Source organism: Erpetoichthys calabaricus, chromosome 6, assembly GCF_900747795.2.
Source record: "Erpetoichthys calabaricus chromosome 6, fErpCal1.3, whole genome shotgun sequence".
Lineage (NCBI taxonomy): Eukaryota > Metazoa > Chordata > Cladistia > Polypteriformes > Polypteridae > Erpetoichthys > Erpetoichthys calabaricus.
Genome location: NC_041399.2, coordinates 33,310,174 through 33,337,335, shown reverse-complemented (window position 1 = coordinate 33,337,335; position 27,162 = coordinate 33,310,174). Strand labels below are relative to the sequence as shown.

The 27,162-nt window shown below is 40.5% G+C and overlaps 1 protein-coding gene across 1 annotated transcript in view; it reads left to right on the top strand.

Annotated features, from left to right (window-relative positions):
• Nucleotides 1-418: 418 nt before the first annotated feature.
• garem (GRB2 associated, regulator of MAPK1) overlaps nucleotides 419-27,162 on the top strand; it is a 317,331-nt gene continuing 290,587 nt past the window's right edge. The window contains exon 1 of the mRNA XM_028803470.2: nucleotides 419-1,020. Within this exon, the coding sequence (XP_028659303.1) occupies nucleotides 900-1,020 (121 nt within the window). The 5' untranslated portion in view covers nucleotides 419-899. The remainder of the gene's footprint in view (nucleotides 1,021-27,162) is intronic.

Genomic DNA, 27,162 nt, shown 5'->3' with positions numbered 1-27,162 from the left:
TACCCAACATTGAATGAAATGCCAGGCGAAACTCTGAAAATGAGATTCCACGTGTTCAATAATGTTTAATCAAAAGCAGGAATGTGGCCGAAAGATAGAAGTTTTCAGACCTCCAGCACACGCGAAACGCATCCCGTTAAGTGTAATACCCGTTTCCAGCTTGCCATCTAAACGTCATTACAACTTTTTCAATAGAGCAATTTTCAGATATCGTCGTATTTCAGTTATGGAAATGACAATTTACGAAATAAATGTCACTGCGCTCAAATTACATACGCGGGGTGCTGCTCTTTGTCACGGCAGTGCGCAAATTCGATATTTGAACTTCGCGACACATTTTGCATGAAGTGTAAATCCCAGGAAGCAGCGCCGTGTAACTGACACCTTTTGGAAAAACGTTTCGCTCCTGGCATTTTTTTTTTTTTTTACTCTGTAAAGTGGAGTTTTAAGTTCCCTGCAAGGTTGAGGGTGCAGCTGAAATAGATCGGATGTCTTTTCTTCTCTCTTTTATTGACTGCGGCAGCCAGCGGCCTTGGGGCACTGGGAGCGAGCGAGAGCGAGAGTGGGAGTGGGAGAGGGTGGAGCGCGGCGGCCGAAAAAGCAGACTGCTAGTCAGCGATCCTTCTCCGGGCACAAGCGTGTTTGGTCTCCCTGCAACGAAGGAGGGGAGGCGGCGTCTCTCGTTTGCTGCGCAGGCGTCCTGCCTCTTACACACTTCTAATGCCGTTCCATGGCGTTTGCTCTCAGCAGCACTCTGAGCCCAACCTGGACGACAACTCTCTGTAAAGTCCTGGGAAAACCGTGTCGCCGGAGAGAAGCCGCGATCAGCTCAGTGCTGAGAATGTGACTTCCTGCCGATGAAGCTGAGCTTGCAGCAAGGTTGATGTCAGCGAGCGACCATGGACGCTGGATTACTGCTCTATAACAATCTGAAAGATGTGAAATGGAGCACGACGTCTCTGCCACTAGACCGGCTGGTCAGCTCCTACCGGCTGCCGCAGATCGTCAGGCTGGACAGCGGTAAGCAGCGCACGCTGATCACCGCCGAGGGGACTGGGAAAGGGCGTCAGGCCGAATGAGGCAGCTCCGTAGCAGAAGTTGTGGCTCGGAAGTGCATGTATACGGGGAAACAATCCTGGCTGATTTCCCTCGTTATTGTGGGAGCACAAACGCCGACATAGTGTGTGTGTGCATGCGAAGGGGTTCGATTTCTAGTTTGGGACGGGGCAGAATTCAATAAAAGCCGTCATGTGCCAATGTGTGTGACACACTCAAATAGGCTCGTTCTCCTCAAGCCTTATTTATTTCCGAACGGTTGGCACCAGGCGCAGCTTTACTGTAGCAGTCAAACTGTTATTTTTCTAAAGTGGCTTAAAGCGCGATCTCCAAATAAGACCTTTTCATATTATGGCGCTATAGTGACACCAAGAATGTTATTGTTACCCACGTGTTGGCACACAGCAATCACCGCTGGGGGACAATGCGCCCTCCGGCTTCTAGCGTCACCTTGCCGTGTACCCGTCCGGAAGCGGTGGCCGTCTAGACGACCGAGTCGGTCAGATTCGAATGGACTGACAAGGGCAAAGCGCATCTCCGTCAGATCAGTACGAAAACTTGAACTTAATGGCCGCACGCCGCTACAGAACAGCAACGGGAATATATGACGAGTAGGGAACGCTTTGCCGAACCGAGCCCGAAGTTCACAAGGACTTGTATTTGCTTTTTGAAAGATGAGCTCGACCAAGTCGTGACATTTACTGTTTTTTTTGTTCCGCACTAATTGTAACTCTGAACCGGCTGAACAGGTTTTAATATTTATAGGATTTTACCAAAAATACAGAGGGCGGCACTGTGTAATCGGTAGCCTGTAAGAAATACATAAATAGTATCCAATGTTTATAAAATCCGCTGAGTTCTGTCTCTCAAGTCCCATCAAAGAACTTTGACCCGCAAGTGAGCTTGTTCTGTTCTAGAGGACGTCACGCCTGTCTGGTGCGTGGATCGCAGCCCGCAGTAGAGCCAATACAAATATGACAACTATTAATAAAAGACGCACATCTTTTTAAATAGTAATTTCATGCAAAACGTATTGAATAAGCCACACTTTGGAGGAGGGTGACAGTGCTGACGTCTCCAATTCGTTGTAAATGACATGGACAGGCGATTTTTAATTTCGAACCAATTCCAGGCATTTTTTTGGACGTGAGCACGCGATCTATGAAGTACAGCCGCTGCTTTGGGACCCTGGGACGCGGTGACTCGGGAATCGAGCCAGATTAGCAGTGATCGATTTAGGTTTTAACTAAAGTGGTCGGTTATCCTGCTGAATGGAAGGTCTGGCCATTCCTTCCCCTCCCTTTATTACATCCTCCGCATTTGTATTTGAGATAGTAGTTTTGCACTGAAGTGATTTTCTTCCTTTTTTTTTCCTGGAGTTAAAACACGTTACTGACAACCATTAGGAATTGTTTTGTCAAACTGTGTTATGAATATGGGGCAGCATGGTGGCGCAGTGATAGTGCTGCTGCTGCCTGGGTTCGCCTTTACTCGGTAATCTCAGCTTGGAGTTTGCATGCGCACACCTTGTCTGTGTAGGTTTCCTCACCACAGCCCAAAGACATGCCTGCTAGGTGAATTTGGCTGTCCAAAATTGTCCGTAGTGTGTGTTTGCCCCGCAGTGGACTTTCACTTTGTCCGAGGTTTGTTCCTGTCTTGCACGCTGTGCTAGCTATGTTAGATAAATTCTTTATTCATTCCCTCAGCGAAATTCAAGTGTTCAGTAGCACAAACACATCAGTAAAGAATTGTTACAATTTATTACAAAGGGCAAGGAGAATAAAACATCAGTAACAAAAAGTCAATTGTTATAGTGTTGGAAGGTACAGTGGGGACAAGGTGATGAATCACTCATGTGGACGACAGCATTATAAAATCTCACAGATCTTCTATTCTACAGCGCAGTTAGAGAAGATGACTGCTACGTTTACTTCTCTGACCCTTCAATATGTTGTGGAGAGGGTGACAGCTTATTGTCAGAGATGGCCTGTACCATCCTCCCCATGCACCTTTCCACCACAATTCCCAGCGAGTCCACAGTCCTTCCCAGCATTGTGCCAGCCTTCTTGACTAACTTGTCCTGCTGCTTTGTGCTCTTCTCTGCCATACTGCCTCCCCAACACACTGCAGTACAGAAAAGAACACTAGCAACAACTGTCTGATAGAACACAGACAGCATTTCACTACATACATCAAACGATCTGAGTGTTCTGAGGAGAAACAACCTGCTCTGCACCTTCCTGTAGAGGACAGCTGTGTTCACTGACCAGTCCAGTCTGTCATCAAGGTGGATGCCTGGATATTTATAAGTCTGCACCACCTCAGTGTCTCCATTTGGATGTTGACCTGTGGACCTGTGGAAATCCACAATCATCTCCTTGGTTTTCATTGTGTTCAGAACCGGGCGGTTCTTATTGCTCCAGTTACTGAAAGCTCCAGTCAGATCTCCATATTCCCCTTCTTGCCCAGTCCTTACGCACGCCATAATAACTGTAACATCAGAGTACTTCTGAATGTGGCAAAAGTCTGACTAATGTTTAAAGTCTGCTGTGTATAATGTGAACAGGAATGGAGCCAGGCTGAAGGCACACCTCATGACCCTGGTCAAGACCAAGTGGGTTAGAAAATGATGACTATTGTGAATACGGTGTTCTTTTTTCATCCAAATCACTTAGCCGGTCAGTCATCACTTATATTTGTTTTACCTTGTAGAAAAGGTGAAATGGGGGCTAATTCCTGCCTTGCAGTCATTTTTTTTTTGCATTGGTTTGTTAATAAAGCTAAGAATATTTTCTTCATAGAAACAAGATAGAACAAAGTGAGCCGATGAGTGGATGGGTGTCAGACTGTCAGCTCTCCTCCAACTTTTTTGGCAGAGGATGTTTAACTTAAATATTGTTACCTCCCTGAAAAATACATTTCCAGGGAAGATGGTAGACATGAACTGACAAGCTGCTGCTTGGTCACTCGCCTCTTCTCTAAAGGCTTCTTTCTTTCTGCTGAAAACTGTCATCCCACTCCCACACCAACATAGCACTTACTCGCTGCTGGTAAAGCATCCCATTCCACTCATGACAGCCTGCTACTCCATTGCTGCCTACTAAAGCTTCTCATCCCCACTCGCACCAGCCTGCCGCTCCATTACTTTCCATGATTGCTCTCTCAGATCATCCCTAAACCAGCCTGCCCCTCAGTCGCTCTGTGGCAAAGGCTCTTCCTCTCACCCTACACCTTGCTTGCACTCTGCTGCTCTCTGTGTAAGTCTCTAGCCTCATCCCACTCCAACTTGCCACCCGAGTTGCTGCATATTGAAACGTCTTTCCCCTTTAAACCCTTCATATACAAAACTCAGGAAACAGGTCTTCACTGCTGCTGGTTGTAAAGTTATTTTTTTCAGTGGCACTTCATATACATCCATCAGTTTTCTAGGTATGGTATACCTGTAATAATAGCATTGTAAATCATTTGTGTTTGGGACAAATCAGAGTTGCCAATTAACCTAAAATGCATGTCTTTGGGATGTGGGGGGCAAGCAAGAGTTTTCCCAAACAGACATGAGGAGGTCTTTATCTGGTCTTTGCTTGTCTTTCCAGTACTTGTGTGGCGCCATGCTGACTACATACGTGATTCATTTTGGGTTTGGGTGGTATTCTGAGTTGATTCCAGAAATGAACATCACCATTCTTTAAATAACCTATGGGGCTGTAAGAGTCAAACAGGAAGTGACATCAGCAGTTGTTTGGTCTGCAGGTGAAAGAATAGAGGCTGCTAGTGACCACACTTCCCCATTGAATTGGTGCCCATATGCTTACCTCAGTAGTGTTGCATGGGTGGTCCCTATGCACGCAGGTGGGACAGTATAGCCAGTAAATGCTGCTTTTATTAGGCATGTCATGACCCAAACCATTTGCAGGACCAGCTGTTGAAATCAGGACCTCCTCTGATCCCACTGTTACTTGTACAATGTCTCAGTGTCAAGACCTTCCTATGCTCATTCAACATTAACTTTTGCTTTCTTGTATTCTTAGTATAGAGAAAGTATAGGAATCGTGAAGAAATTTGACCTCGAGATTTTGAAAAATCTTGAGGTTTTAGACCTTCCCAAGTCCGAAAATGCCATGTGTTGAGAAAGTATAGAAATCGTGAAAAAATTCGACCTCGAGATTTTGATGAATCTTGACGTTTTAGACCTTCCTGAGTCTTAAAATACCATTTTTGAAATTATGTCTGTCTGTGTGTAAACACGATAACATGAAAACACTTTGACCTCGGTCAACGAGATTTTGTATACCTGCTTTATATCAAAAATAAGGAACCCAATCAACTTTTTGGCCACTTTCGGAAACCGTAAGTGGTACTTTCACTGAATTCTTTCACAAAATTTCACGTAAACTACGGTTAGAATTACAGATAGATGATTCAAATTTTGTATAGATATTTATAATGATAAAAAGCAAACAGATATGAAATTTGAGAAAAATTGCTCAACCGGAAGTTGTATTTTATTTAAACAACCATCTGAATTTTTTGTATCATGGAAATATGAATGTGTACACGATATTAAAAACTGTATTCAATATAACGCATATTCGTTTAATAACTATTATTAATTTTATTTGAACTTTGTTATCATCAGTTTAACAATAACATGTAAACATTGAACATGCCATGTAAATATAAAGATGTAATGGGAATAATAAGCTGCTACATCCCCGTCGCGTTCCTGGTAATACATTTAATTTTATGATATTTTTTTAAATTTCTGCCATCATTATCATAATTAAATGTAACTAAATGCCGTTTTACCTATAGCAATTTATTGCAACAAATATTATATGATACTAACACTTTTTCTATGTTTTTAGGTTACTGTAAGTCTTTTTAATTTGCATGTAATCGAGGTAATTCTTATGTAATCATGAAAAAATTCCACCACCGTTTTCGATTTCCTTAAGTGCGAAAATATCATTTTAATATAAAGTTTGATTATAAATAGAGATACTGTAAATGATTGTGTATTGATATTATCAATTAGTTATGATGAGAAACAAAGATTTCAGAAATATTGCACAACTGGAAGTGATTCTGATGACCTTTTCCTCCATCTCATATTCTTGTATACGAGAAAGTCGAGGCGAGCGCACTCCCGATTTTGTTCTCTTCTTTGCCGTCACTGTGGTAAGGTAGTTGTTGACTTAGAAAGCAACTTGCAATCATGCCAGCTGTGAAGATCGTTTCATCCTGTATTAGAGTTGAGTTCGTTCCTCGCTTGTAGTTAATTCTGTTGGTTTGGACCTCATATCCCTGCAGTGCTCTTTTAGAAACTAGAAACATGAAAGAACGGATTTCACTGCACTCTGTAAATGTGGCAACTTTGAGCCTATGAATGAATGAGTGAATCAGCCATTCATTGTCACACTCTCTTACAAAATGAAGATGCCAATTTGGTTGTTTAGGATGAAGACATAAGGGAACTATTATTGGTTTCCAAAAGTACCATCTACAGGAATGTTCCAGAAAGAACCGTTACATATTTAGATCCATAACAGACTCCATAGATAACCATGAATAGATGATAACAGATTTGTAAAATAACAATGGGGACCTGGTTTTTAAAGGACTCTTACTGCACACAATAAGACAGGCTCAGTTCAGGATCTCTTGATCTGTTGTAAACTGCTAGGTAGCCCACTGAACATTAAAGATTTCTGTTTTGTCTACATAGAAGGAACATTTTAAATCCCGTAATTTCATATGAGAAGAGTTCTTTCCACAATGTAATGGTTGTTTGTCAAACAATGCTCTATGAGGAACCACACAAGCCAGTAAAGAGCCATTTTAGAACCATTATGTTTAAGAATCTGTTGTCTAATCCAGTTAGTCCAAGTCTGCATATGGGGCCAGTCCATGGCTGAGCACACACTGGCACACACTAATACTTATTTACACCAGGTCAGTTCAGGGTTACTAATTAATGTGTCACACAAGTCTTTAGGTTGTGGAGGGCAAACACACAAAGACATGGGGAGAATGTGCAACCTTCACACAGGCAGTACCTGAAGCAGAATCTGAACCCCTGACTCTGGAGTTGTGAGACAGCAGTGCTAACCAAAATGCCACCATGTCATCCGTTATTTATACTTAAAATGGTAAAATATTTTGGTGAACTTTGGGCTGCAAAATTATAAATTGCAGGAGTCTGTATTGCTATAGATTTCCTTTGATTGTGAGTTGTCTTCACATCTAGATAATTTACTTACCATTGTGATTCACAATCGTCATATGCCCCGTCGCTTCAATACAGGAGGCATCTTGCAAGACATTTGTTTTGATCGCTAACATTTTTTATCTTAAAGAGATGCTTAACATTTAAGAAAGTCAAATGCCGGCCACACTTTTAACAAAACGGACATGTGTGCTATAATTTAACTTCTACAGCTTTCAGTATTGATGTAACAGTCAAGCATGAAATCTGAAAGACGTCGAGCCAAGAATACTCCTCTGTCTGCTAAAGCTGTTTAATCGAGTGTGAACAGCTCTGGTTATTCTCTTATTGTCTGTCCTTTGACCTCTGCCAATGTTCTGAGGCCACCTGGTCTATAGTTGAGTAACTGTGGGCTGAAACCTCTCCATGCAACATTGGGTCAATGCTGGTAGGGCTTCTGGCCCATCGTGCGCACACTTACACACACTGACCCAATTTAGGGTTGCCAATTAGCCTAACACCCATGTCTGTGGAATGTTGGGAGAAAATACCACCACTTAGACACGGGGATAGTATGCAAGCTACACGCAGGGCTGAGATCTGACTCCAGGTTTTTGAAAGTGTGAGGCAGCAGCATTAACCAATGTGTTGCAATAAATTCAAAAAAAGGATTCTTTTGGAGAGATGTTTCTAGCGATCCTTCAGTATTAGTAGCCCACTAAGCCACCCCAAATAGATTAAAAACTGTACCAGTTAAAGAAGGTAGAAGCTCTATTCAGTCCAAGATGTCCACTGCTTTTCCTCCTTGTTAGTCTTCTAATCAAAAGCAAATTGTTTTTGAATGCATTCACATTCCTTTTACTGCAGTGCTTGCACATCTTCTGTTTCAGGACAAATGATGAAACATAACATTTTCAAACTTACTGCATCACCAGTTTCTATACGATTGATTCCAAAATATTTAAAAGTAAGTTAGTGAATGAATGTTGTCTTGTGGACAGGATGTTCTGTTAGGAAGACTTGACGTTATGAGCAGAGAGATGATGAGGGACTAGTGGTCAGCGCTGCCATTTCATGGATCCAGCAGTTTGGGTTCAGATCCCAACTGGCTGTAACTTAACAGTAGTGTTAATGGACAAATCATGTTAGGATCCATTTATTTTATTTGTGGAACTGGTTTGTTTTACTTTGAGTTTAAACAAATCCATACTGTTCTGTGAACTGAAATAATCAAGATCTCTAATAGGATGTTAGGTTATATATTACTATGTGTGGCAAACAAGTCAAGAGAGATTATACTTAAATTATACAACACAATAGTGAGACCTCACCTGGAGTACTGTGCTCAGTTTTGGTCTCCATAATACAAAAAAAGACATAACAGGAGGAGGCAACAAAAGGATATGATCAAAGTGGAGCATATGATATTATTTATCTTGACTTTCAGAAAGCATTTGATAAGGTGCCACATGAGAGGTTGGGCATCAAACTAACAGAAGTGGGGGTTCAGGGTGATGTTTTTAGATGGGTGTAAAATTGGCTCAGACACAGGAAGTAGAGGATGATGGTGCGAGGAACCTCATCACAATTGGCCGATGTTAAGAGTGGTGTTCCACAGGGGTCAGTGCTAGGGCTATTTTTTTTTTTCTATTTTTAATATATAGAAATGATTTAGATAGGAATATAAGTAACAAGCAATGTTCCCTCTAAGCTGAGCGTGTGAGCGATCGCTCGCACGAATTTAGAGTGTCGCTCATACTTCCCGCACGATCGCTCATTCCGACGGCGTCACTCAAACTTATCGCACGATCGCTCACTCCGACCGTCGGAGTTGGTGCTCATAAATTTTTGGCTTAAACAAAATGTCGCTCATAAACAATGTTTTTTGCTCACTATATGCTACTCCTTAGAGGGAACATTGGTAACAAGCTTGTTACGTTTGCAGATGATACCAAGATAGGTGGATTAGCAGATAATTTGGAATCCGTTATATTATTACAGAAGAACTTGGACAGCATACAGGCTTGGGCAGATTTGTGGCAGATGAAATTTAATGTCAGTAAATGTAAAGTATTACACATAGGAAGTAAAAATGTTAGGATTGAATACACAATGGGCGGTCGGAAAATCAAGAGTCCACCTTACGAGAAGGATTTAGGAGTCGTAGTGGACTCTAAGCTATCGACTTCCAGACAGTGTTCAGAGGCCATTAAGAAGGCTAACAGAATATTAGGTTATACAGCACGATTTGTGGAGTACAAGTCCAAGGAGGTTCTGCTCAACGTTTATAACACACTGGTGAGGCCTCATCTGGAGTCCTGTGTGCAATTTTGGTCTCCAGGCTACAAAAAGGACATAGCAGCGCTAGAAAAGGTTCAGAGAAGAGTGACTAGGCTGATTCCAGGGCTACAGGGGTTGAATTATGAGGAAAGATTAAAAGAGCTGAGCCTTTACAGTTTAAGCAAAAGAAGATTAAGAGGTGACATGATTGAAGTGTTTAAAATTATGAAGGGAATTAGTACAGTGGATCGAGACTGTTATTTTAAAAAGTGTTCATCAAGAACACAGGGACACAGATGGAAACTTGTTAAGGGTAAATTTCGCACAAACATTAGGAAGTTTTTCTTTACACAAAGAACGATAGACACTTGGAATAAGCTACCAAGTAGTGTGGTAGACAGTAAGACTTTAGGGACTTTCAGAACTCGACTTGATGTTTTTTTAGAAGAAATAAGTGGATAGGAGTGGCGAGCTTTGTTGGGCTGAATGGTCTGTTCTCGTCTAGAGTGTTCTAATGTTCTTAGACTGATACCGGGACTAGGAAAAGAGTGCGAAAGAGGTAACCCTTTCCAACTTAAGCAAATAGAGTTTAAGAGGGGACATCAATGTAGTGTTTACAGTTATGAAGGGAATTAGTATCCAAGCTGTCTTTATCTTCTCGTTTTACAATTAAAATTGTAAGCTGCTGCCTTTTTATACAAGCTCGTTGTCCAGAATCAAGCAGTGTCCGTTTTAATTTAAAGGACAAAATAAACATCTCAATTCCTTAAAGTTGCTTTCCTTGCTGTTTGTCTAGTTGCGTAGGACGACTTCTCTGATTACTTTTATTCAGTTTATTACTCCACTTCCTTTAACGTAAAAGCTAATATACCAATCACCTCTTGTTCACTGATCAAACAAGCCTCCACTTGCTGCTGTTTGTTTATATTGCAGGAAGTTTGCTGCAAAAGAAAAAAAAGGACGCGCACCGGCTCAGCTACCGGAATAATTGGTTTAAAGGAGCACAACTAAATTACCATAAAGCTTAGAAAGGCAGGGACTGAAAATATCGGTTTTTGTGATTGGTCTTTTTTTTTTGTGAAAATCTGCTGATCAATTGGCTCATCCCTACTTACAACATTTGAGATTTTTTTTTTGTTTTCCAGTTGGAGCACAGGCAGGTAAAGTGACTCGGTTTTGGTCACACAGTGTCAGCCACGTGCTATGTACCCACAACTTCAGGATTTGAAGTCCTGCCTCCAAAGCCTTAACCACTACACCACACTGTCTGCCAATTAGCCCATGGTTAAATAAACTAAAACAAACAAACTAAAAAAAATATTGTATAAGAAAAGCACTTAGTTAGTCAAATATTACTTCTGATACTCCCAACAGCACTATAACTGATGTCCATTGTCTTACACAATTTCCTGAGCGAAGCTGAGTAACGCCGCTAGTGTGTGTGTTTGTGTGGATACACCGTATGTATTGCAGAGCACACCAGTCCGCGTCTGTCCTCTGCTACAACTGCAGCTCTCTGTTGTGACTCGTCTTTAGAGCTGAGGTTTTCCACCTTTTAGACTTCTGGATCGTTTTTAGTTTGAGAAATTCCTCACAGAACTTTTCGAGTGGCTTAATTTACAAACATTAGATTGAAGAGCAAGAAGATTGAAGCCTAGTGTGTCTACATTTACTAACGTTAGATTAATTGAATCACAGTTAGGGGGGCTTGAAGTTTCAAAAGTCTGTATTTACGAACGATAGATAGATTGAAGGGGTTATGATAGCATAAATGTAATTCAAATAATATTTTGTATGTAATTCTTTTTTGTTGTAAAACGATTTTCCTCATTGTATTAGATTATTTTGTGCTGCTAATATGTAATTATATATTTATCACCTCTCTTAAGAGGGACCCCTTACCCATCCCACCACCTTCCCAACACATAGACCTACCAACCTGGAGTAAGCAACTAATACAACCCACTAATCCAAAGTCTCTGGACAAAATACCATTTATGCACCCAGTCACTCATACCTGGTGAATTTAGCCATACCTGAAGACAGACATACACAGACACAACAAGTACATGAAACTCCATTCAAGTAGCTCCCAGAGTGCCATTTCAGCCCAGGAAGTGTGAAGCTGTGAGGCAGCAGACCAGTCGCTCATCTTTGGCTTGATAAATGCATAATATAACATAATTATAATTGTTGATTTGTGCTAAAATCCGTAACAATGAATATTGACTAATCAGTGTAGTATTCTCAAGGTGGACACATTGCAGACCCCCTTTTCTCAAAACATTTGCTTTCTGGCATAACAAAACCAAAAGTGCTCTTGAGTTATGGTGTGTTAGACTACATGCGTACCACACCACACCACACCCCACCCGACTGTGACTATTTGAACACGCATGTCTAACCACACGTTCATTTCATTCCAGGAGGTACCCTCTGCACAGGAAGCATTGCGTCTCTGTGATCGACCTAAAAAGTATGAGCTGCCACCTGCTTTTACTGTTTAAGCATTTGAAGCCCTTGCAGGTTTAATGTAACTCACAGAGCAGATTTCTTTGTGACCACCATAACCACAGAGCTTAACAGGCTTCATTTAAAAGAAGCTCTAATAGACGGAGTACAAAATTACTATTTTTATATGATTTTTTCTTTTTTATTCCAGTTATCGTGGTTGAGACCGTGGCGTAGTGGTTGGGACTGATGTTACACAAATCCAGCGTCCTGAGTTCAAATCCTCCTACTTTTTGTGTGGAGTTTGAACATTCCGTGTGTTTAGGGGCTTCCCTTCCACATCTCAAAGATGTTTGCTTTAAGTTAATTGGTTACTGTAAGCTGGACTATATCAGTGGACCCTGCAGTGGTTGCTTCTTGTGGCCAGTGCTGCCAGGATACATTCTGGCCCATGAGAAGTGGGTTAACGGGTTTGAGAAATTCCTGTTAAATCAAGCAGCCAATCAGTTGTGCCTCCTTTATTTTTTAACATTAACTCATCAATTCAAAGTGTATGTCTTTGGGAGAAAGCTCACATGGACACAGAAGACTGTGCAAGTTGTATGCAGACATTGGGAATGATGGCAACAGCTGGAAGGTCACAATTGAAATGGTAACCCAGGACTTTGGAGCTGTGAGTTAGCAGATCTGGGCACTGTGCCATCCTGCCATTTAGTCAAAAATGGCCTCCGTACGAGTGAATGTGTCCTCTGATGGAGCAACATCTGCTTCAAAGTTGATTCTTACATTGTATCCTCTGCTTTGGGGATCAGCATTGGCCACACAGGAACCTGTTCGAGAGTAAGTAAGGTCAGATAATGGATGGAAGTAAATGGATAGAAAATATTACAGACTAAAGACTTAACCATCATTACCAAGAAATGTATGCAAAACTAAATCTGTAAGTGAGCAACCAGTGGAATGAGGCAATTCGTCAGCTTGACTACATAATTTGAACAGTTTACACAAGTTTTGTATGTTTCACAATATTTGCTTTTCTCTGTATCAATAAGGCCACTCAAGAAACAGGGTAATATGTTACAATTAAGGATGGAGTATTTTCAAGGCCCAATCATGAGGTTTACTCTTACGATTTAGAAAGCCTGAAGCTAATATGGCCTTTCAGGATAAGTCTGACCTTTACATTTAAAATGACCAATCAGCTATTTGGTAGCTTCAAATGCTGCTTATTTGTTATGTTCATGTGGAGACATCCTTTTCAGTTTCTTCTCGGTGACTTTTTTTTCCTGTTTTTGGAAAAAGTGTCTATACTAGTCTTGTGGTGTATTTACCTTTTAGAAAACTGAGAGGTTTTCAGTTTAATTTTTTACATTATTACTTCTTCTTACAATTACCTGAAGTTTGCAACATGAGGCTTATTGCATCTAACTGTTCAATTCAGTTGCTATTTTAATATAAGTCATGCTGTACCCAATCCCACCCCCAAAGTGTTCCAAAGAATTTTTTTTAAAAGCATATGTTGTATGTGTGCCTGTCTTGATTGGTCATTTTTTTTGTTGTGATTTAATTATTTGCAATTTATTTTGATGCAAGAAAGCAACTCCTGGTGTTTCTTTTTGGATTTTTTTATGTTCATTTTCCCACAATGCTATTATGTTTTCACATAGGACTTGCCATTTTGTGAGTTCTGTTTCTTTCTAAGTACTTTACTTAGTTAGCTGTTAATAGAATGGTATAAAACAAATGACTTAATAATCTAAAACTTGCATGTTCCATCTCTGGTATAGATATATGCAGAATTTGGTATTATTCAGCAATAATAAAGTTATTGAAAACATTAAATTGTGTATGCATATATTTAGTCAGTCAGTCATTATCCAACCCGCTACATCCTAACACAGGGTCACGGGGGTCTGCTGGAGCCAATTATAGCCAGCACAGGGCGCAAGGCAGGAACAAATCTCGGGCAGGGTGCCAGCCCACCGCAGGGTACACACACCTGGGACAATTAATTATCGCCAATGCACCTAATCAGCATGTCTTTGGACCGTGGGAGGAAACCGGAGCACCCGGAGGAAATCCACGCAGACATGGGGAGAACATGCAAACTCCTCGCAGGGAGGACCCGGGAAGCGAACCCAGGTCTCCTAACTGCAACCGTTCTGCCCGCACATATATTTATATATAGCATATTATGGTCAGGATATATATACATACGTTTGTATGTGCATGTGTATTTATATACTATATCTAAACAAGTAACGGTGCACTGCACGAATACACTTGACTTATAGTTTTCATACTTTCTCTGAACGTTTATCATTTGTTTACTCAGAGGTTGATGCGCTTGCTGATTCCTGACCACTCTTGTTTTCTTCACTCTAACAGTCTGCTTCTCTTCTTCTGTCGGCATCTTTTCGCGTTAAAACTGATTAAGTCAGTTTTTGTGTTGCAATTACTTACCATATATACTCGAATATAAGCCGAGTTTTTCAGCACCCAAAATGTGCTGAAAAACGTCACCCTCTGCTTATATTCGAGTCAGATCCCGCTGCAGGCGAGAGAGAGAGACAGATAGACACACACACACACCCGCACCACAAGAGAAAGACACACACACACACACACACACACACATACACACACATGTGCGCGCGCCAAGCAAGAGAGACAGCGAGCAAGAGAGAGGGCTGGCTGCATAAGGCAGAGAAGGCATTTAAAGAATGCACTGGGCTTGTTTTTAAAGATTTAAATTAATTTATGGTAATTTTATTGATATTTATTTTGATAATTGAAACTTACCAGTAGCTGCTGCATTTCCCACCCTAGGCTTATACTCGAGTCAATAAGTTTTTCCAGTTTTTGTAGGTAAAATTAGGTACCTCGGCTTATATTCGGGTTGGCTTATACTCGAGTATATACGGTAGTTCTTTTTTCTTAATTTATCACCTAGGCTGGCACTTAAGTGTTTAATCTGCCTCAAGAATGATTTAAGATATGAAGAGGTGGAGGAAGTGACGGCGAAGGTGGTAGCGATAATGCTCTCTAGCTATCTGCCTCAAGAATGATTTGAGATATGGAAAGGTAGGGGAATTGACGACGAAGGTGGTAGGGATGAGAAAGGCGCCCATACGCATGCACTGCACAGCCTCCCTGCTTCCTGCTGCCGAGAGTTGATTCTACAATAAAGTAAAATAAAAATGAAGAGTAATAAAAATCGTCACCCCAAAAGCGGACAGTAGAGGTCACGTAGTATATGTGTACTAAATTTCAGGTCAATAGGTGAAACGGTTTGCGAGCTACAGATGATTTAAAATCCTGGACAAACGGACAGCCACGGTAGTGTATTATATAAGAAGATGGTGCACCATATGCAGTTTTTTTACTATATATGCAGTGTTCGAAAGGGTCCAGTTTCACGTTCAGACACAGAACTTCATGATTACTTTCATGTATAGCAATCATATATAAGTACATTGAAGCATTTTTGTTATTTTAAATAATTCTTTCTCAAAATTATTGTTTTTTCCCTAAATACTGTGAGCTACAAGAGCTTATTAAATGTAAAAATGGTCTGACACTGTTTGTCTTTTGTTATATCAATGAGAGCTGACATTTCAATAAGTGTGTCTATGGTATTTATATATAGAAATATGAGATAAATAAATTTGGGGTACTTTGACATAAGAATCAGGAGACCAATATTGAAATTCTAGTTTGGACACAGCTAGTGAGTCAATGACTTTATTGTGTTATATTACTATATTTTTAAATAATTGCTTTCTATATTAAGCAAAAATGTATGTTGCAACAGTAATACAGTATTTCTATTCATTTCACTTTTCATCTCACATTGGCAACCTGTCGAGCTGAACCAATAAGACCACCTTATCCTCCGTAACAGTTTCCAGCTGCCCGAAATGGACATTCCCTAAACCCTCAAATTAAATCAGACTTTTACACGATTTTTCAATTTTTTTTTCAATTCTTGATTTTGTATCCTTCAATATAGATAAATATATAGTTGATAGTGCAGTATTATACATGCTAATTAAACTGTCTGTAGGTTGTATGGTAAGCAACGTGCAGTTGAAAAAATTAGCCCAACTGTGAAAAAAAGAGATTACTCATTTAGAAATATTAAATAAAATATTTCACTGTCTAAAATAGAACAATATTTTTCATTGATCAACACAGATCAAAATTATTCACCTTTTTAAAAGGTAGCATAAATTTGTCAAAATGAGTTCAGGCAGTTTCCACTTGCAATTGTACTACAATAATGTTATTTTATGTGCTTTTACAACAGCTGTCATTTTCCATCCTTTCAGACTTGCAAATTTAATTGTACAGTTCCTTGTGGTGACAACGCTTCTGCTCTTATTTACTGTGGCATTACCTGTCATTAAAGTGACTTTCCTCCAGTGCTCTACTTTATTCACAGTAGCAACAAAGCTGCAACATTTGGCTGTCGTTTGAACAAAAATGTTTTTGTTGAATTGCTTGATTAAAACCATAAGTAGTTGTGTTCCTAAGTAAATTTCTAAAGTTAGATTTAGTAACCATAGATCTTAGGACATTGGGTAATGTATGCTGATTAAATATTGCATCTATTGGTTAGTTGAGTTAAAATGTTTATAATGAAAAATTATTTTGGTTCAACTGTTGATGCAACAGATAAACTTACCGTCAACACTGCATAAGTGAAGTAATTGTTACTTACACTTTTTAAAATTGCTTATGTCTACAAATATTGACTTTGTGAATTTCCCCTTGGGATTAATAAAGTATCTATCTATCTATCTATCTATCTATCTATCTATCTATCTATCTATCTATCTATCTATCTATCTATCTATCTATCTATCTATCTATCTATCTATCTATCTATCTTTATTGTTAATCAGATGTGCTTCATCGTGGATATGGTTTTTTAGGTGTGTTCGAATATAATGCGAAAGCCCATGTCTGTCTGTCTGTCCATCTGACTGTCTGTCTGCATTAAACAACTCGCACTCCCATGGACCAATTGACGTGGCACACTTATTCGTTAAAGAAATTTGTCAAGATGGTTCAATTTTCATTGTGATATCTCAAACAGATTGCACTGTTTGAAGTTTTAAAATTTCAAAATGTATTGAAAAGCATTGGCATATTTACTAACTCATTCATCTTAAAATGAAGAAATATTCTGTGTGACTTGGAGTTAGTTACCTGGTTGAGTTTTACCTTGAGAGCAGTTGCTTGGAACTTCTGTATTGTGTATATTTTTTACTCCTTTATTCGTCAACACTCGCTTGGATGCCCAATGCAAGTGAGTCAAATGCCATGCAGATCGCACGTGTGTAAACAGTTCACACTGCAGCACTTTCTCCTGCTGGTGTATGTAACTTAATTAGTAGAGTACATAAAAAGTCACTTGTCTGGAGATAAATGGAAGGGAATATATAAGACTGAATTGGCTGAACAATATTATCAGCAGATTATTGTTGTGAATAAACAATATTATCAACCTGCAGCTAAATGGCATTTGAACCAATAAATTACACAAGAAAAGCACAGCTGCCCTGACTTATATAAACATAGAATGGGTTTAAAAATGGACAGTGGCATCAGGAGGTGGGAGGCTTTGGTGGCTAAAGACCCTAATCTGTGGTGGCCAGCCCTGATCTTTCAGTCCCAGATATCTACAAATAATTGCAGTAAGCCCCTGATCTTCTTGCTTATCGTGTACCATTAAAATTCCTGTTTTACAATAAATCAGTTCCTTTTCGAAGTTCTTACTTATTTATATATTTTTAATGAATTACTTTGTTTTAACCTAATATTAATAGATAGTTGGGAAACATCTCAATTCCTTTCTTTTTTATAGGGTATTGATACTGATTTTATACTAGTATTGGTCATTTTGTTTTAATAGATACTTATCAATTGCTCATTAATGGGACTCTACTCTATTGAATATACATTCAAAAATGTTATCTAAAAAAACTGAACAAAAATTGGTCCCAGACCCTCCACCTCTAGCACACATCAATCAATGACATTTTCACATGCCCTGAATTGGAATCTTCTGTGTATGAAAGCTATGCGAGTCGCCACAAGCCTGTTGGTGCTCCGTTTTTAACTCTATTGTAAGGTGCTGTTAAAAAGCATCTACTTAATGTTGTCGCATTCTATTAGCGCTATTACTTTTGATTATGAGTCACTGCTACAAAACTTTTTAATAAACAAAAATTTAATAACTGACTCTTGGATGAAGTAAATAAGAAATGTGAAATGCTCCAACTTTCATATCAGTTTACTTAGTCACTGAATGCATCTGAATGTTACGCCATGCATACATTGTCTAACTTACATTGTTCATGGGACAGTGCAGTTTTTGTGTCCTTGTCCATGTAGCCTTGGAATGTTCAATATTCAACATCTACTATAAAGTGATAACTGAAATATTGTGGGGCAGGTGCCATTTATGCTAAGGTGTGTCCATGACTGACAGCTTTTGTTGTAAATAGCTTAGTCAGCTGTGAATTCATGAATGTAAATAAATTTCTTGCTTACCTTGTTTTCATGAACGACTTTAGCAGTGCATTGTACATGGCAGAATGTTTTGTAAAATCTATTACAAATCTGTTTAATAGTTTAGTATTTTAATCACTTTTTCATACACTTGGAGGAGCCGCATGATGGCCCTAGTTGTTGATGTTTTTTTCAGCACTCTGGGGTTAGGCGATCAGCTCTCACGCACTCATTCTCTGTGTTTGACATTGTCCCCTAGAACATGTGGGGTTTTTTTCACTGCTGTTGTTTTCTCTGGGTATGACGTTAAACTGCATCTGGCCCTTCAAGTGGTCCTTCAACCTTCAGGGAAATCATGAGGGCTGGTGGCAGGATTGGTACTCCAGCCACCGTAAAAAAAAAAACCTCACACAGCTCCGACACTACAGAAAGGACTCCTTTTTGCTCTCCGCAGGAGTAGCTCTGCTGCAGTAGCCCATAGGAAGGCTGCTCGCATCGTGGAGGGGATGGGGGAAGCCCTTGGGAGCTACATCCCCGGAAGAGTCGAAACCGCTGGAGAGCCAATGGGGTCAGGTCTGTTGGAACTGGTGTGGTGCTGAGGCATTGCCTGCTGCACAGCAGCACTCCGGTCCCAATTTGAGGTGGCCCATACAGGTGGGCGCATGGAATGTCTTGTCTCTCTGGAAAGATGATCATCTTCCTCTGCTGTCGGAGGAGCTGTGTAAACTCCACATTTCAGTGGCAGCACTCTCTGAAGTGTGCAGACCGGCCAGATCTCTGAAGGTGGATACACCTTTTATTAGTCTTGTCACTCTGATGGCGATCATACTCAGGGAGTAGCTGTTGCTGTGGTGGATCGGCTCCTTCCGATGGTGTCCGATGTCATTCCTTTCAACAAGCATATTATGACAGTCAGATTAAGGCACTCTGGGTGCCTTGTCTGTTGTCTCAGTGTATGCTCCGACCATGGTGAGTGATGTCTTGGCGAGGGAGACATTTTATTCGCAGCTTTGCTTGGTGATTGATGGGTGCCCACGGGGTGACACTCCTCTTGTCATGGGTGACGTCAATGCAGCCACTGGCACTGACAGGGCTCGCTATGAGGATTGTCTTGGTCCCCATGGGTCTAGTGACTGTGGTGAAATTGACTCCCTGTTTTTTGACTTTGCAAAGGTCAGGGGCTGCAAATCGCTGGATCCTGGTTCCAGCGCCCAGAACCGCATTGTTGGACTTGGTACTCCAATACTGGTGGTGCGGTGAAGGAGATCGATCACATCCTTGTGGGCAGACGCTGGAGGCTCTTTCAAAACTGCAGGGTCTACAGAAGTGCCCAGTTTGTGAATTCTGACCACAGACTTGTTGCTACTCTTAGGATCCAGCTTAGGTCCAGCAGGTTACCACCTTGTAAGAAAATGAGCCTGGACTTGGCAAGACTCCAAGATCAGGCTGTTTCTAATGAGTTTGCATGTAGTTTTTGTGAGGAACTTGCAGATTTGGGTATGACTGCCAATCCTAATGTGATGTGGGAGACCTTCCGTGACAAGACCCTGAAGGTTGCTGAGGGTTGTGTTGGTGTTTACTGGTGTTCCCAGAAGGAGGTGTTTCATCTCGCAGGGCACCTGGATATCATCGAGAGGAGTCGCAGTGCACGGCTCAATGGCAACACTGGTCTGTACCGGGAACTGAGAGAGACGACTGTGAGGGCTATGAGGGAAGATAAAGAGGCATTTGTTAGAGGAATCTGTGAACAAGTGACACACCATCTGTGATCTAGTGACCCACGTCCCGCTTACAGAGGAATCGAAGCATTACGCACATCTAAATCTGTTCCTCGAAGAGTCTCAGTCAGGGCAGCTGATGGAATGGTCTTTACGGATGACACTGCAGTTGCGATCTGTTGGGCTGGCTACTTTGAGCAGTTGTTCAAAGCTGATTCTCCGGCTAGGACGTTGCATATCTCACGGTTCACGGTTCTTGAGGCTGATCCTCCAATTCGCTGTGAACCACCCAATCTCACTGAGATTGCACAGGTGGTGAACCAGCTGAGGGGAGAGGAAAGGCTGAAGGGATCTGTGGTATAATAATAATAATATCTGGGGTGAATTTCTCCAGGCTGGTGGTAAGGCTGTCCTTCTGGGATTGCAAGCAATCTTTGCTTCCATTTGGGAGACTGGCATCATCCCAACTGACTGGAAAACGGGACTTGTCATCCTATCTGGAAAGGGAAGGGTGATCGCCTGGATTACAGCAACTACAGGGGGATAACACCGGTCTCTGTGCCGGGTAAGGTCCATGCTAGGGTTATCCTCAATAGGATCAGTGATCACTTGCTCACCTACCAGCGACTGGAACAGTCTGGTTTTATGCCTAAGAAGTCTACCATCGACCGCATCCTGGTACTGAGGGTTCTCATGGAGCGCAAACGCAAATATCAGCAGAGTTTCTTTGCAGCCTTTGTTGATTTTCGCAAAGCGTTCGACGCAGTTGATTGAGCTGCCCTGTGGGACATCCTGAGGGTTCACGGGATCCCCTCTAGGTTGCTGGATATCATGGCCTCCTGTACACTCGTACTGTGAGTGCTGTGCAGAGTGGAGGCAGAACCTCTGTGTTTTTCCCAGTTGATTCTGGCGTTCATCAGGAGTGTGTTCTGCTCCTACTCTGTTCAATTCTTGTATGGACTGAGTGTTGGGCAGGGTCTTGGGGTCCAGCGGCTGTGGAGCATCTGTTGGTGAAGAAAGATTCATGGATCTTGACTTGCTGACGATGGTGTGATCTTTGCGGAGTCAATGGAGGCTCTGATCGGGCGCTCGAGAGACTGAGCAAGGAGTCTGAGTGTCTTGGCTTGCGAGTGTCCTGGATAAAAACCAAGATCCAGGCCTTTAACGACCTCTTGGGCATAGCCATCAGCAGTGTGTCTGTTTGAGGAGAGAGTGTTGACCTTGTTGAGAGGTTTACTTACCTTGGCAGTGACATTCATGTCTCTGGTGACTCTTTCTATGAAGTCAGTAGACGGATTGGGAGAGTATGGGGGGGGGGGGGTGTCATAAGGTCGCTGGAAAGGGGTGTGTGGCGCTCCCGATATCTATGCAAAAGGATGAAGGTCCGACTCTTTAGAGTCCTGGTGCTTCCTGTCTTGCTATATGGTTGTGAGACATGGACGCTATCCAGTGACCTGTGACGAAGGCTGGACTCCTTTGGTACAGTGTCTCTGCGGAAAATCCTTGGCTACCGTTGGTTTGACTTTGTGTCGAATGAGCGGTTGCTCATTAAGTCCCGCATGAGACACATTACCTGCATTGTGAGGGAGCGTCAGTTACGGCACTACGGCCATGTGGCGCGTTTCCATGAGGGTGATCCTGCTTGTAAGATCCTCATTGTTGGGGACCCGAGTGGCTGAACCAGGCCAAGAGGTCACCCACGTAACACCTGACTGCGGCAGATAGAGGGTCATTTCCAGAGGGTGGGACTGGATTGTGTGTCTGCCTGGGGGGTTGCAAACTGGGATCCTGAGTTGTTTTGTCATGTAGAGGGTGCTGCAACGCACTGTACCAGTGCATGCTCCCCAACTTGACTTGACTTGTTGTTTTCTCTCAATTTCTGAGACACCTTCATGGTAGATTACCTGGAGACTCTAAAATGTCTGTAGTGGCTTCCATATACTTAATTTAATATTCATACATTGGCCTGCATTATTCCAGCACATTTCTGAGCTAGCAGTGGTAAAATCCCAAGGGTGTCACCAGACAAGTGAGGCGCTGCTTATACTTGCAAATGGAATTTTCTGTGAAATGAGAATTTGATGACTATGCGCTATAGAATTTACAGAAACTGTAGACAATATAAATGTGTAAAAATAATGGATTAACGATAACTTCCGCATCAAATGGCCTTACTTAGAACACACATGGTTTGTTATTATTTTGAAATAACCTAATTATGTTCTCATTGTCACCTCAATGCTGCTAAAAATTTTAATGGTCAAATTTCATGTTATTTTGAGCAGTATTTCCTTTCTTTTTTTTCCCAAATGCTTGAATGATGAATGTCATTCTGAACACTAAGATTGTATCTTTTCCCATATCCTTAATGGATTTTCTCTGAATATTTGGGTTTCCATTGTAATGCCAAAGACACCAGTGTTGGGCTGAATGGTGCACTTAATTAGTGTTGATCAGTGAAATTCGCTCATGTTTTTATCCGTGGATTTGCTGGCTTCAATTTTTTTTCCCAGCATCCCTTGCTTTGCAAGGCCAGCATGACATCACAGAGCAGTGGCAACCATGCTTGATGGGGATGTCACTGCCTGATCTGTGCTACCTGACGGATTTGTGTTGTGTATGCACAGAAAATAAAACATGCGTACTGTGAGTGTACTTCACCCCACACTTTATGCCACTGTCCGATCTGTTTTGTGTATGCGTGAATAATTTACGACGTACACACGTCTGCATGATGAACTCCATTAAAACTAAAACTAGCATTATTTTAGTTTAAGGATTACATTAGCTGCCCATAATGAGAATATTATGAAAATTCTTTATTGTCTGGAATAGCTTCATTGTACATTGTGACTGCACTGCTGGATTAAGCATGCTGTGCTCCTTGTTATGTAGAGCAGATCGGATGGTGACAGGCACAGCCCCCACATATATAATGCTCTGGCAACCATGTGACCTTTCTCAAGATCTAATTAAATATTGTTCTTGTTTGTTTTATTTGCTTTTCTCTGTTATTATCAAAATTGTTATTTAATAACTTCACGGCTTCACCATTTTGTTTTACTTTTTCCGTAAGTACCACCAATTTATGTGTTGTTTTTCCTGGGTGTTGCCATATCATTGACAACAACATTGTCCTTTGCTAACTATATGATTTGACAGCAACACAATGTGGCATTAAATATGGTGACTTATACGGAATGGTATCTGGACTTTGTCTCAAAACAAAGGAAAGACTCACAGTTGTCTCATAACAGTTCCTTGTTAATGGAGACTTGCCTTGTTGGTTTCTGTCAAAAGTGACCTTAGCTTGATAACTTTTGTATAGTCCCCTTATCTTCTGGCTCTTGTGTCGTCCAGCTACAAGGATCTGAGTGCAGAACAGGTGGAGAGTGCAAGGACCGAAGCACATGAAAACCAGGAGATTAAAGAAAACACAACTGACTTGTCAAACGTAGAATTCATAGTCACAAATTTGTATCAAAAGGTAAAAACCAAAGAAACAAAACAAAATTAAAATAGAGCAAAAGGCTCTTTGGAAAAAGCATTTTTTTGAATTTGCAGTTCAGGTTAAGAATAAAACTATCAGCTGACCTTTGAACCTATTCTGTCAATTACCCTCAGGTCACAGACTCTGAGGACACACCCCTAGAAACACAGGCAGCTTCCCTAACAACAGGTGTGCAAAATGGTAGTGACAGGCATAAAAACAAAATGGTGGCCTAAGTGACACAGAAAAAATTCAACAAATAATAAAGTAAGCTGAAAAATGAAAAATAAATATTGCATTCAGGATCTCCTACCAAAAAAAAACAAAAAAACAAAACAAGTGCTAGATCATTGAGAAAAACATAAAAAATAATTCCAAATCTTAGAAATTTCCATTGATATTATTTTTAGCCAAGTCCATTTGGACTTACGTTATTCAAATCAAATACTTGAACCCTGAAATTTGAAATGAACAGGCTCAGAAGGAGAAATGATGTTTCAAAGTGACATACAAAGTTTTTTCACCATTTTTTTCCACTCCTATTTATATCACAAGTTCACCGTAAGTTGGGGCCTTTCCCACCAGCAATATGCCTAAATCAGGAACCAGCCCTGAAACGTATGACAGAAATGTCTGCTGACTTTTCAAGAGAAGTGTAATGGAAGACTTGCACTTTTTCAAGTCGATGAATGATTTTTTTTTCTTTTTTTATACATTAAAGACAAGCAAGAAAGCACACTCCATGAACCTTTGTTTCAAGTGATTTTTGCAAATTTAACATTCCTCACACCTGTAGACACCTAACCACCTAGGGTGGTCTGCTTTCTTTTTCATTCACACATTTCTTTATGTGTTACTTCTTTTTTTTTCACAGTTTCCCCAAGTGTCTCTTGTTCTTTGTAGGTCTGAATATTGAATCTCACTTCTGCAAGTGCTATCATCAACTTCTGTTTAATTCAGCCCGAACATTGCTGCTTGACTGCTTTGCTGTCTCCACCAGTCTCTAATTGCTACCATCCAGTTCAAACCTCTTGTCTTGTTTCAAGCTGCTCACCACCATTAGTTTCTTCACTTCACTCTCTAAGAAGTCTCCATTCTCCTTTGACCTGCCTTTTAATTTTTTTACTCCCTAAAAAATGCTGTTTCTTAATTCTTTCTGTCAAGCTATAGAACAGTCATCTCATAAAAATATGAGCTTCTGCCAGGCGACAAATGTTTACACACCCCTTGTAGATGCGCATCTTTGCAAAGCATCTTGAGACACGATCTTCTTCAAAATGCTTGTAGTTGCGCTGACATCATCACTGGTCAACCAGCTGTGGTTTTGTTAGATTGCTAGATTTCATTAAGACTTGGAGCAAACATTTGCTTTATCACGAAAATGATAGCAAACAAAATTTCACACACTCAAACGAACTGAACGTATAGAATATTATATGTTATATTAGGTAAAGGTGACTAGTAAATAAAGAATAATAATTACTTCACTCGGCGATACTCACCAGGAAAAGAGAATTCAGAAGATGAGGAGAGATGAGATAATAACTTCAAAATGGGGTCCCATGACTGTTGAAGAAAGTGACCACACGAACTGGCATTTATGCTATGCACAGGAGTCAATGAGAATGATAAAAGAAGTTATTGATGCGGTCACTTATTACTGAATTTGGACCCCTGGTTATTTTTTTTTTAATGTTGTGTGATTGAATGCACGGGAGTGCAGTTTCAAGCCTGGAACTCATCTGTTAATAAGTTTGAAGTAAAACTAATGGATGTCACCTCTCTGCACAAGGTTTTAGGGCTGGCAGGAGGGCAGAGGTTGCCATTTCAAAAGTGAAATGGTGAAAAGGATACCTGTTGCCCACAAGTTCCCCTTGCATGTTCACAAGTACATATTGTGTTAAACAGCCTTCTTGTCAGTGAAATTCATAAGAACCAACCAGTTAACAGTAATTGTTTTAATTAACACTCAGCAATCACATGTGTAAAGTTATTTCAATTTTTAAATTATTTACATAAGTAAGTATTTATAAGTACATATTTATATGTTCACAGTATTTCGTGGGAAGGTTACTGGAAAAATGTCTTCTTTGGTAGTGACAATTGTGCATGTCTGCTTAATAAAGAGCAGACTGGTTTTTCTTTCATGTGGGTAGTGAAACCCTGTGCTTTTCTGTGTTGTGGTGTGCTAGGCTGGTAATATCACCCACCAGACCAAAAAGCTGAATTACAAGGCAAGCTCAGTTCTCAAGGCCCTAGCGGTCGTACTGAAGCAGGGAATTAAAACAAAACTGAGTGCCACTATGAACAACGCTGCACATCCTCTCTCTGACACACTAACACCGAGGACTTCCAGTCGATAAATCATTCTGCAGAATTGTGTCAAGGAATTGCTATTGGGGCTCCATTGTACCAACAGTGATATGCCATTGTAATATCTCGCTGTGGCTGTGACAGCCATTTTATCTTTAGCCAAGTCAGAAATTTTCTTCACTTTAGGGAATCTGGTGTATATTTCAGTGCTGTTTATCTATCTATCTATCTATCTATCTATCTATCTATCTATCTATCTATCTATCTATCTATCTATCTATCTATCTATCTATCTATCTATCTATCTATCTATCTATCTATCTATTGTGTCAACTTAAGAAACATTACAGCCATGTTTGCTTTTAAAATTTATTTTTTACACATTTATTATACTGTTGTTGAGCGGATGGCAGTGACTCTGCCCAGTGCCTTTAGCTCCCTTGCTGTTCTGTTCTGTTAATCACCTTTAATGAACACCATACCCTTTTTGTCATTTAAAAAGTTAGTAGAACCATAGAAACACTCTTTTCCGAACAAAAGACAAGAAAATGACAAAATTAAAAATAACTAAGAGAAAAATATCACAAGCCAAATAGATAAATAACATCAAAATCTGAAAATTTCCAAAGGCAGACAGAGGGTACCATCATTTTATTCAAACAGGTAATAGCTTAAGTAACCAGAACATTAACAAATAATAATATATTAAAAAGCAAAGAGAGTGAATTTTTACCATTCTAACACATACAAATTCTTGCTTCATTCAATAAAAAATGAGCATAACCAGTTTGTAATTCTTTCTTTTTATACAAAAATGTAGATACTGGGAAATGACAGCTTGATTAATTAAGATAGGAGACCAATTAAAAGATGGCCACAGGGGCCATCAGGACTGAACTTGAGAACGTCTGCTGTGGAGCCCCTTCGGTGATGGCTTACTGTAGCTTGTTAATGGGGTCCCATGACTTAGTTTGAACTTTTATTGATTCAGTCCTCTCCACTGCCTCACTGGGTAAGCCTGGGTGAGCCTCTTATGCAGCCAGCTTGCCACTTGGAGAAATATTGAAATAAATGTTTTGTGAACTTGTGATCTATAAGTTGGTTCTGATGAAAACATCAGCTAATTATAT